The sequence below is a fragment of the Oncorhynchus nerka genome, linkage group LG7 (assembly GCF_034236695.1).
Source record: "Oncorhynchus nerka isolate Pitt River linkage group LG7, Oner_Uvic_2.0, whole genome shotgun sequence".
In the NCBI taxonomy this organism is placed as follows: domain Eukaryota; kingdom Metazoa; phylum Chordata; class Actinopteri; order Salmoniformes; family Salmonidae; genus Oncorhynchus; species Oncorhynchus nerka.
Genome location: NC_088402.1, coordinates 27490167 through 27502646, shown reverse-complemented (window position 1 = coordinate 27502646; position 12480 = coordinate 27490167). Strand labels below are relative to the sequence as shown.

The following is a 12480-nucleotide window of genomic DNA, read 5'->3' as shown; positions in this document are numbered from 1 at the left end:
GTTCTAGTAATTTCTATGGTTCCACCACTATCAAAAATCTGAATGTAATGGAAGACTTTATGTTGCAAGAAAGAAATTCACCGGTCGGGCATTTGACAGATGCTTGACTGTAAATGTTTGCATGATGCGTCCCCACAGGGTGTGCTGTGGTGGGGCTGTTTTCTTAGTGGTGTGAAACAGACAAGCTAACATCAGGTCCAACCTGTCTCTGCTACTCTACCAGACTGGGGCATTAAACACACTATGGCTTAATGCATTATCTGGCCCATAGAGCTTGGTGTTGTGTGGGAGAAGTGAGAGAGACGAGGCAGGGTGGGATATATTGTTTGTGTGTCTAGACTGCTTCTCTGGTTTAAGTTGAGAGAGAGGGAGATTAGGGGGCAGTGGAGGAGAGAGGGTGGGAAGAGAGGAAGAGATGACAGAGAGGAAGGAGAGAGTGGGGAAGAATTTAGCAGTAGAGGTAAGAGAATGGAATGGAAGGAAAGTCAGAGGACGGTAAAAAGGGAGAAAGGACAACGAGAGGATGGAGAACAGATACACATCTCCACTGGACAGACAAAGACATGGAACACATGCAGTATTGAACTTAACCCACAGTGAGAAAACCTACAAGTTGCCACTCATCAGTACAGTGCTCTGCAAGACAGGCTAGTGCTCTCCAGCACTTGAGGCCCCATGTCACCGCAGCAGCTGAGGGTGTAAACAGGTACTCCAGTCCCGTTAAGCCTACTCTCCCTCTCCCCTCACATCTCTTCATATCTTTTCCCTCATATCTCCTCTCACCTCAGAGCTAAACGGCATGGATGATATAAGCACACTGAACTTTGGGGGTGGTTCGTTTTGAACCTTTTGATATAGGCCTATTATTGAGCGTCTTGGTTTGGGGTAGAGTTCTCATTCACGTTTGGGAGTTTATCATCTCACAAATTGCGATTGAATAAAGTGGAATAGTAGCCTATACACTAAAACATGAGGGTTACTCAAAGCTTCTTTGGGAAGGGTGATGGTTCTATGTGGAACCATAATGACTCAAATAACCCTTTGAGCTTTTCAATGGTTATTTACAGATCACAAAAGGGTTCTTTGCTCTTTTAGTGAAACTTTTAATATAGGGTAGGCAGCTCATTAGAATATTTTGTGGTATGGTTTTCTCATAGCTCTTTTTGTACCACCATGAGTGAGTATATCCAATGTGTTGTGTTATCAGCACCTTCAGAAAGTAGTCACGCCCCTTTACCTTTTCCACACCCTGTTGTGTTATCAGCACCTTCAGAAAGTAGTCACGCCCCTTTACCTTTTCCACACCTTGTTGTGTTATCAGCACCTTCAGAAAGTAGTCACGCCCCTTTACCTTTTCCACACCTTGTTGTGTTATCAGCACCTTCAGAAAGTAGTCACGCCCCTTTACCTTTTCCACACCTTGTTGTGTTACAGCCTGAATTTAAAATGGATTACATTCAGATTTTGTTTGACTGGCCACACAAAATACCCCATAATGTCTAAAGTGGAATTAAGTTTTTCTAAAATGTTTTGATATTAATAAAAAATGAAAGAATACAATTAGCTTTAAGGTCCCTCAGTCGAACAGTGAATTTCAAACACAGATTCACTCACAAAGACTAGGGACATTTTTCAAAGCCTCGCAAAGAAGTGCACCTATTCACAGATGGGTAAAAAAAAACAGACATTGAAAATTGCCTTGAGCATGGTGAGCATGATTAATTGCAACTTTAGATCAATGCACACAGTCACTACAAAGTTGCAGGCGTCCTTCCACTCTCAGCTTGCCGGAGAGGAAGGAAACAACTTAGGGATTTCACCATGAAGCCAATGGTGACTATAAAACAGTTAGAGTTTAATGGCTGTGACAGGAGAAAACTGAGGATGGATCAACAACATTGTAGTTCTGCCACATAACTAACCTAAATGACAGAGTGATAAGAAGGAAGCCTGTACATAATATGTCCTGAATACAAAGCGTTATGTTTGGGGCAAACACAACACATTACTGACTACCACTCGTCATATTTTCAAGCATGGTGGTAGCTGCATCAAGTTATGGGTATGCTTGTCATTGGCAAGGACTAGGAAGTTTTTTTTAGGATAAAAAGAAACGGAATAGAGCTAAGCACAGGCAAAATCCTAGAGGAAAACATGGTTCAGTCTGCCTTCCAACAGACACTGGGAGACAAATTCACCTTTCAGCAGTACAATAACCTAAAACACAAGGCCAAATATACAATGGAGTTGCTTACCAAGATGACATTAAATGTTCCTGAGTGGCCTAGTTACAGTTTTGAATCAAATCAGCTTGAAAACCTATGGCAAGACTTGAAAATGGTTGTCTAGCAATGCTTATTAATCAACTTGATAGAGGTTGAAGAATTGAAAAGAATAATGTGCAAATGTGCCAATATTGTACAATCCAGGTGTGCAAAGCTCTTAGAGACTTACTGAGAAAGACTCACAGCTGTAATCACTGCCAAAGGTGCTTATACAAAGTTTTGACTCAATGGTGTGAGTACTTACGTAAATACGATGTTTCTGCATTTCATATTTTATACATTTGCAAAAATCTCCCCAAAAATGCTTTCACTTTGTCATTATGGGGTATTGTGTTTACATGGGCGAGAAAAAAAATATTGAATCCATTTTGAATTCAGGCTGTAACACAACAAAATGTGGGTTAAGTGAATACTTTCTGAAAGCACTGTATGCCATTACATATTATATATGACTGTGGCCAGTGACGTGTCTTGTGAAAGAACCTTTCAGATTGAGAAAGGTTCTTTATAGAACCATTCTCCATAAAGGTTATATAAAGAACCATAAAAAAAGATTCTGTACATCCACATAAAGGGTTGTAACCATAGTGGAACCCTTTTTTGGTGCTATTTAAGATCAGTTTTTAATTGTTATTTTTTATAGAATCTTAGGGTTCTTTATAGCACCATATAGTAGGTTCCAGGTAGAACCTTATGAGCATGGTTCTTTATTGAACCTCCAAAAAAGGGTTTTAAATGACATTAAAAGGGTTTATGCTATGGTTACAAGCCAAATAACCTCAATCTGGTACTATTTAGAAACATTATTTTTTGTGTGTCGAGCGTTATTTCAGAGATTGTTCATTGTACCGCTTTATAATCCTTAGCTAGCTCTATGTAAATAAGACTACAGGATTGTTCGATATACTATGTCTACGTTCATTGCGCTGAGGAAAGAAAGTAAACTTTACAGGAAGAGCCAGATGTCATTATTTATCATCTTAAATCTAATTTATTTATGAAGCAGAAAAAGAATGGAATTCTCGGTTGAATTCGTCTTGAATTATTTAGACTGAAATGGTTAATTCCATACAAGGCCTCGGAAGATCTCGGCTCTGTTCTGTTTAATACTTTATCATCTTTCCTAAACCCGAATACTGAGGAGAAAAGAAGAGAGGGAAAAGTAGTTTATTCATCCTGGACCCTACCGCTTAATTGTTCTTTAACTCTTATTTAGAAAGTGTTTATGGAACATTTTATAAAGCCTCAAATTCGTGAAGTTATGTTGAATAATTGATTGTTCTTGACAACTGAAGGTTTTTGGGATATTGTAGGATTTGAGTTGAAGAGAGGGTGAGAACTATTCCAGTAGGCCTATAATGTTATATATTTACTAAATTGTCTTTGATACAACGACATTAAGCATCTTATAAAGATATAGTGGTATATATATATATTCAGTAAAGGCCTACACCATGGACTTATTTTGGTATTTGAATCACCACACCCATCATATCACTATATCTTTATAAGATGCTTAATGTATGTATATATATATATATATATATATATATATATATATATATATGATAGAGGTTGTATATATATATATATATATATATATATATATATATATATATATATATATATATATATATATATATATTTGAAAGATGTTTAACAAATCGAATTGTACCTAATTTGTAACAATAGTATCCATCCATTCGATCCCTCTCATGCCACTTATTATTCTAGCCTTAATATTTGGAAAAGTCTCCCTCAACCCTCGGGTTGAACGGCATCATGTCATGGATCGTCTTACAATGTCAGACCTAGGCTACTCCTAACCCGTCAGCTGGCAAATCAGAAGAGATATTGCATGAAGTCAGTGGAGATAAAGCTATTAGATTAAGAAGTGTGTTAGGCAGCTCAACTCCTCGCTAATGGAGTATATTCTATAATGGAGTGACCCGTTTAGAGAGCGGTGGATGCGCAGCTCATGGTCCCAGGTTGATGCAGTCAAAAGCCGGCTAATGAAAAGAGACGCATCACTGATTGCTGCTATATCTGGGCCCGCGGTGGAAGTGGCATCGATTTAACAATTTAGCAGCCCTGTCCTCTGTGTGTTGGAATTAGTCACGGCTCAAGGATGCCCAGCTTGCCCTCTTTTACAAACATACACACACACACACAAACTGAGGGAAAAATAGCCTACTACAGTCTATCTCGATCTCCAATGTGCATTCATTGAGGAACTAACTATATGTGCAAAATATTCAGTCTTGGAGGACATTTTAAGTTCAATAAAAAATGTCAAATAAACCTATTTATATTTCATTTGTGGGCTATGATATATTTTCATGATTTAGCGACACAGTTTCAGCACCATGGAGAGCGAACGCCACGAGCAAACAGACGCATAAAGAGAGAACATCATTCTGCAAAAAACGATTGTTTATTTCAGTGACTCAACGACTGCAATCGGACTTTAGTGCAAGGACATGTATACACGTGTGAAATAGTCATATCAGATGTGATCATAAGCACAACATATATGATGCTTTATTTCGTTTAAGAGAAAGAAATGGTGCTCTCATGCATCTGGTTATTATAAAAGGTCTGTAAACGGTGTAGGCCAGTAGGCTACTCCCCCTAAGGTATTCCCACGGTGCTGTAGGAATGACAAAGTTCCAATAAACGACTAATGTGATACTCCAACATCATAAAACTACATATTTTCAGTGTTTTTGTGATCAAACCCTCCAGCACTTTCTAATCTGTTGAGGGGTTCATTTTACCTGAAGAATGAGTAGGCTACTACATTGCTTTTCTATGTCCAAAGGGATTGAATCCCTCTTTTCCACTCATTTACTTCTGTGTTTTAAACTGAAAGTAGTAAGAATTTGAAGTTTATGCAGAACTTATTTACTGACACTGATGTAGCCTACATCGATGTATTGACACTTTTCTAAAACAAAAAAAGGCATGGAAGCATGTGCCATCACAGGGAGTTCGTATACCTTTCTACAGCAGTCTCTGTAAGTCTCTGTAAGTCTCTGTAAAGAAGTCTATACATTCTGCAAAGACGAGGTAACATGTTCAACAGAACGTTGTCCCAGAGTTCTGCCTTCCATCACCTGTCTATTTAACCCAATCCATGCCCTGTCCATGGCTGGCTTGGACAACACAGGGTTAAAGGAACTCTGTCGGAACAGGGGGTCGTGGAAGACCCCGTCCACCCAATCTCTGAGGGTAGTCACCGGCGAGTCCTGCTGCCCAGCCGCCCCCACCTTCAGGTGGGGTACTTCAGTTGGATACCCCCCTGGGGAGAGAGACTCGCTGGGGGTGGCTGTGTGCATGCATGCAGGGAATTCAGGTTGGATAGCAGCAGTTTGTGCGATGGACCAGATTTTAGGTTTGCTGCTCTCTGTACTTTGCAGGTCCTGTTGAGTGTAGAATGAGTTGGTTGTTCGGTTGTGCTCTGGTGTGTGTTTGGGACAGTCTGCTGACAGTGGCAACCGCTCGTTCCCGTGTCGGGATGTGTCTGGGGTATGTCTGAGTGGGCTGGTAGAAGGGTCTTTGGGGTGGTGGTGGTGGTCCGGTGGTGTGTGTACTGGGGTGTCCTTGGTGTGAAACTGGTGTTTAGGGTCGCAGTCAGAACCATCCGACTCAAGCAGATCAAAGTCCTCCAGATCACTCTGTTGTAGGTCCACACACCTCGCTGTTACAGAATCTACAACCAAAAAATGCATAGATGTTTTAACAATCATAAACTTGACAGCCTGATAGAAAGCAACTTCCATCTAAATTAATAGGCGCCATTTTAATGGCTTCTTCTAGTTAATGATATAAATCTATGATATGCATGCACTCACCATCAACATCTATCTCGCTTTTGATTGGCCCTTCCTCTTGTGATCCCTCTGCACTGTCGCTGTCATCATCACAGCCCCTCTCGTCAGAGCTCTTATTGGCTCGTGGTGACCATGTGACTTTGTTCTCCTTCTTCAGCCTCCGCCGTGCATTGGCAAACCACGTGGAAACCTGAATGAACAAACACATTAAGATAGTATTGCATATTTGATCAATTCCCCATCTGGCCTTTGTGGCGTTGAGCAAGGCACTTAACCCCTAAAACTGCTTCAGGGGCACTGCAGTACGGCTGCCCTCTGCTCCAACCTCTCCAACCTGTGTTTCTAATTGTTTTTAGGATAAAGCAGAAGACATTTCTGTGGGATGTAATCTTTATCTGTGAGTATCCAGTGCTGACACTGTAACAGAAAACTGTAATTTATACGGTAATTTGGGGTATTATCAGCAGTAAAATACTCTAGCATATTGTAAATGATGGTGCATTGTGGGAGAATGTTGTGAGTGGGGAAATACTTACTGTATTTCAAATGGTACTGAAATTCCATCCCACAGAATACAGTAGCGTACCATGTTCTTTGGAGCTCCCAAAATGTTTTGACCACTAGCGGGTGCATGGCATTGTTGTTTCTGTCTCATTAACATATTTTGAGGTGTGCCTTGTAAGAGACTATATTTGTTGCACCCAGAGGCTGCAACACAGGTTCAAAAGTGATGAGGCAAAATTCGTACATGTCTTTGCTGGGCCTGGAGTTTGCACTGATATCATGACCTGGTCAGGTATAACTCTGGGTCCTATTCGTAGGCTATGACAGGGTCCAATGTTAACTTGGCTCAAAATCTACTGGCCCAAACAGAATCTCTACTGGCCCGGACATGGTGTAATTTTAAATGCATTGGGGTCACACAGGGCCTAGGTTTGCATGCTTTCTCTCTATATGCAGCTATTAATAGCCTATATTTGATTAGTATGATATGTATTAAAAGCTGTTTAATATAATTTAGCAATGTAAGTCATTACGTTGTAATAATTGCATTCATTTTTGTTTCTAAAGTATGTTATTTTGAGAATATTTTTTTACATCTCAAAATAGGATGCGGTCCCTTTAAGACAATTGCGTTCCAAAAGAGATATCTAACTGGCTATAGTAGGCCAGGAAAGAGGAATGCTAAAGGGTATTTTGTAGCTTACTCTTTGCAGACTATCGGTAGTAGCCAACATAATGCTAGTGTGTTCACTATTGAAGGTTTACTTTTGTAAATTACTTTCACTAAAATAAATAAGCTCAGCAAGTAGATTGATGGGCGCTTCTTTTTACTTGAGGACAACTCGTACGTGCTGTTCGATTTTATCTATCATCTTCTGCAGTGCTCGAGAAGTTGTGACTTGCGCGAGTGTAGTGGTGCTTGATTGTACGGTCAATTATATTGCACAAATACAAATAGCATGACTTTTCTGAGTGTAGTCTTCAATGGTAGGCGGCGACAGAGCAGGTAAATGTTGAACTGGAATTAAAAAATGTGCTGAGAAGTTACTGGCCCTGTCGGTACTGCTGCTTTGAAAATGGCAACACCAGAATATGAAGTACTGCGGGAAATGCTGTCTCGCCACACGTTTTCCAGTGGCTCTGTTTGCACCTGGGAGTAAGAATGCTGTACCAATTTACCTCGGAACTCGAATATGTACTTCATGTTTTTTGATTTAACTGACCTGGAAGACCAGTTGTGCGGAATTTAGTCAATCACTGAACAGATCAAAGTTGACCGGGTATGGTGCCTAGTTGTACCTGTGGCGCTCCAGGAGCAGGGTTGTCTACCCCTGGAGTACTTTTTTTTAAGCAATAAGGCCCAAAGGAGTATGGTATATGACATATATATCATGGCTAATGGCTGTTCTTAGACAAAACACAAAGCGTAGTGCCTGGATACAGCCCTTAGCCGTGGTATATTGGCCATATACCACAACCCCCTGAGGTGCCTTATTGCTATTATAAACTGGTTACCAACGTAATTAGAACAATTTAGTATTTTTTTGTCATACCCATGGATACGGTCTGATATACCACAGCTTTCAGCCAATCAGCATTCAGGGCTCGAACCACCCTGTTTATAATATGAAATATATAATTTGACTTGCCACTGAGCTGCTTGTAAGTTACTGTCAAAGTCACTGCAACCCCTTCACAGTGTAGTGCTCCTCAAAAAGTGAGGAGCACTGTGACTAACCAGTACATAGTGCTCTTCCATCAGACATGTACTGGAACACAACAATACGTTCAGTAGAGCTCCAACTAACATATTCAGTCTCCAAACTGAGCCAGTTGTTACCTGTGTCAGTGTCATCTTGGTGATGATGGCCAGCATGATCTTTTCTCCCTTGGTGGGATACGGGTTCTTCTGGTGTTCCTGCAACCAGGCCTTCAGAGTGCTGGTGGTCTCCCTCGTAGCGTTCTTCCTCCGGGCAGCTGCACTGTCCACTGATGACCCATACCTGGGAGAAGGGAGGAGAGGGGATATAATAGGAGTTTATTTGAAAGAGAAACTCTTCTAAATATTTTATTTTCAATCCTATGTTTATTGGATCTAAGATGTGCTGGAGTTTTCAAATATTTTACTTTTTCCTCCTTGTACTTGGAACTCTAAGGGGTTTGACTTATTACATTGTGCAGGAGATATGCGTTCGTAAATGGAACTATTTTATGCCACAATTACGCATGCGTTATCACCATTTCTCACGGTTAGATACAATTGAAATGTTTTCTAACAGAATTACAAGTTATTTAGAAACAGATAGCATGTTTAGTAGACATACCCATATCGGTCATATGGATACTGTCCAAATGCGTAATCGTACGGATAGTAAGCAGGGGTTTGAGAGGCCCCCACATGCGCAGCCGCTCCATCTTTGGACTCCAATGTTCCCTGCAAATATGAAATCAAAATATTTAATTATTCATTATTATTTCATTGTGATTGAGAAAACTTAAGAAAACCTTTCAAAACCTGACTGTCAAACATAGTTTTGTTTAGGCTACGTGCCCATCACAGATATGGCAGCCCGATATGGAACAGTCCAGTAAGTACGAATTGGGCAAATGTCCTTTTAATTTTCGCTGACATGATGAATTAAGTGAAACAAGAAGAAATATATTTATATATTATATAAACGAAATTCAATATAGATAAGTACATACCCTGGCATATAAAGCTGTTGCGTCGCCTCCGCAGGTGCCATAGTACCCCTGGCTCTTTCCATAGCCAGCTCCGTACACACCCAGACCTATAGCCGGGGTTGGTATCTCCTGGCCCGGGGAGCCGAGCAGTCTGCTCTCGTACACCGGACACCGGAGAGGCTGGGGAGAGGGGGGCATCACACCGGAGTCCAGAAGAGACCTTCCGCCAGGCTCGAGGCAGTTGGCCAGAGAGCTCGTGCTCATGAGGAACTGGCGCGAATACAAGAATAGATTCTTCAGGAAGAATATAACCAATATGCAATGCATGAGCACAAAACGAAAAAGGCTATCTATAAATTCGTTATTTTGTCAAGCAAACAAAAAGTTGGGCTACAGGATTTATGTGCAAAACCGAAGACAGTATAGTAACAGAAACAAACAATGTTTTCCTTCAGCACACTGTGATGTTTGTTCTCGTGAGAGACGCCTTACCGGGTGTGTGGGTGAGTAGGGATATCCTAACTGCGGGTAAGCCATGATATCAAACATCAGTGAATGTCGGCACACTTCAAAGGATCGAGCACGACGTCCAACTGTCACTCATCCGTGCATCAGGATTAAGTAGCTCCTAGACGTTGATCTAAGGTCACTTTTGCAATTCCCCTCCGATTGTGGGATCTGGAGAGGTTATGCTTGTCTTAGATCTGTGAATAAAGGTAACTTTTACCAAATCAAACCAACACCGAAACGCATTGCTTTTCACCCCGGGTAAAGTGCCCGCACCCAATATTGGTTTGTAATGAACAGTCTGCTTCAGCTCCTCTTCAGCTCTTCTTCAGCTCTTCTTTCGATGTATTTGGGAAACATCAGCTAGGGAAATGTCCGTTCTCCCCAATTCCCAGTAATGCCCTTGGGATGTTTTTTTGGGGATGGCTTAGGTGTCCAAGTCGGCTGACAGTTGGTGACTCGCTGAATTAATGAATATGTTTACTGTCCAGTCAATCTGACGCGGTGAAACGCATCATTTGCAGTCCAAAGCGGTAGTGATGTTGTGATCTATCATCCACAAACCAACCATGCCACTCCTGATGCGCTCTCTGCTTTTAACGCGCCTGTCTCTCTGACGTCACATGGACTCCCGCAGGCACCCTACGGGTCCTCTCCTTCAGGAACTTATATTCAGTTTAGAACCTTCGATTTATCCCCTTTCATGGAGAAATACACATGTTTTAAATGAAACAAAATAGCCCTATGCCCCAAAAATACAATGGCAGAAATCCTTGTGCACGGAGTTGTTCTTCCTCAATTATTCATCCAAATAATCTTGCAGAATAAACTTAGAAAAGTCTGATTTAATTGAAATAGGCCTACAAGACAGGAAATAAAATATCTATATACCTCATATACTAGGACCACTGTACTTACCGTTATTGACGGTGTCTGTGAACGACAGACATGCTCACTCAAAGATTCCCTCCCGTTTACACACGAGCGCACACACCGCCCCGGGGTCCCGGTAAATATAATGAGGATGTGTTCAATTCGCCCCCCCTCCCTCCCTCCCTCCCTCCCCCCTCCCTCCCTCCGACACACACACACACACCGCATCAGAGGGGGAACACGGAATGACGTGACAGCTCTATCGCGGATGATTGATGACTATGAGATGAAATTAGCATAATAGCTTTTTATTCCTGTAGTTTAGATAACATGTCACCTCAATGAAATTACCTCCTGACTCCTGATCAAGCTGTTACAGTGGAGATGAGATTATAATAGCCAGGTCTGAACGAATTAATCAAACAATAAGCACTTCTGTTATCTTTAGAGGGCATCATTTCCAACTCAGTGGTTGTGATGCTGATAAATTCAAAGTTGCCCTGGAAGGGGAAATGCTTATTCATATTGTGCTTTAGATTTATTATGCAGTACTTTATTTACCTGTTTTTTAATTACTAAAGGCCAAATTGTAATTATAGTTTAATAAGGTGTGTGTGTGTGTGTGTGTGTGTAGGCCTACAATCAGAGTCATTCTTATCAATGTCATCTCTCCCTAGAGACTATCCAACCACTTCATCCTTGATAAAACACTTGACTTGAGATATTACTGATATAACAATACTGTAACTGTATCTGTCATCACTAATCCACAGCATTAATGATGATGAGTACCTCAGCTCTCTCCCCCTTCTCTTGCTCTCTCATCTCTCTCTCTCTCTCCCTCATCTCTCTCCCTCTCTCCCTTATCTCTCTCCCTCTCTGCCCCTCACTCATCTCTCTCTCCCCCTCTCATCTCTCTCTCACTCCCTCTCTCATCTCTTTCCTGCTCTCTCCCCATCTCTCATCCCTCTCTCCCTCTCTCCTCCCTCTCTCATCTCTCTCTCATCTCTCTCCTGCTCTCTCCCCATCTCACTCTCTCTCCCTCTCTCCTCCCTCTCTCATCTCTCTCTCATCTCTCTCCTGCTCTCTCCCCTCTCCCGCTCCCCCCTCATTCTCTCATCTCTCGTCCCTCTCTCTCATTCTCTCCCTCTCTCATCTCTCTCTCATCTCTCTCCTGCTCTCTCCCCTCTCCCGCTCCCCCCTCATTCTCTCATCTCTCGTCCCTCTCTCTCATTCTCTCCCTCTCTCCTGCTCTCTCCCCATCTCGCTCTCTCTCCCTCTCTCCTCCCTCTCTCTCATTCTCTCCCTCTCTCCTGCTCTCTCCCCATCTCGCTCTCTCTCCCTCTCTCCTCCCTCTCTCATCTCTCTCTCATCTCTCTCCTGCTCTCTTTCCCCATCTCGCTCTCTCTCCCTCTCTCCTCCCTCTCTCATCTCTCTCTCATCTCTCTCCTGCTCTCTCCCCATCTCACTCTCTCTCCCTCTCTCCTCCCTCTCTCATCTCTCTCTCATCTCTCTCCTGCTCTCTCCCCATCTCGCTCTCTCCCCCTCTCTCATCTCTCTCTCATCTCTCTCCTGCTCTCTCCCCTCTCCCGCTCCCCCCTCATTCTCTCCCTCTCTCTCATCTCTCGTCCCTCTCTCTCATTCTCTCCCTCTCTCCCATAGCAGCTAAAAGGGGAAGCATGTTTCTGTTCACTTATTCTGCATCATTGATGAGAAAGGTCAGTGGATTTATACCGTACGCTTAGTTCACTGACTCCTTCCCTTCTTTAGGGCTCTTCTTTAGGGCTCTTCTT

At 42.1% G+C, this 12480-nt stretch overlaps 1 protein-coding gene across 1 annotated transcript; it reads right to left on the bottom strand.

Annotated features, from left to right (window-relative positions):
• Positions 1-4745: 4745 nt before the first annotated feature.
• Positions 4746-10501, bottom strand: LOC115132709 (iroquois-class homeodomain protein irx-4-B-like). The gene is made up of 6 exons (XM_029665429.2): positions 9800-10501; positions 9329-9577; positions 8947-9056; positions 8463-8625; positions 6140-6308; positions 4746-5997 (listed from the first exon to the last, which is right to left on the bottom strand). Exons 1-6 carry the CDS (start codon positions 9854-9856, stop codon positions 5333-5335), a joined length of 1413 nt encoding a protein of 470 aa, XP_029521289.1. The 5' UTR covers positions 9857-10501; the 3' UTR covers positions 4746-5332.
• Between the last annotated feature and the right edge of the window lie 1979 nt (positions 10502-12480).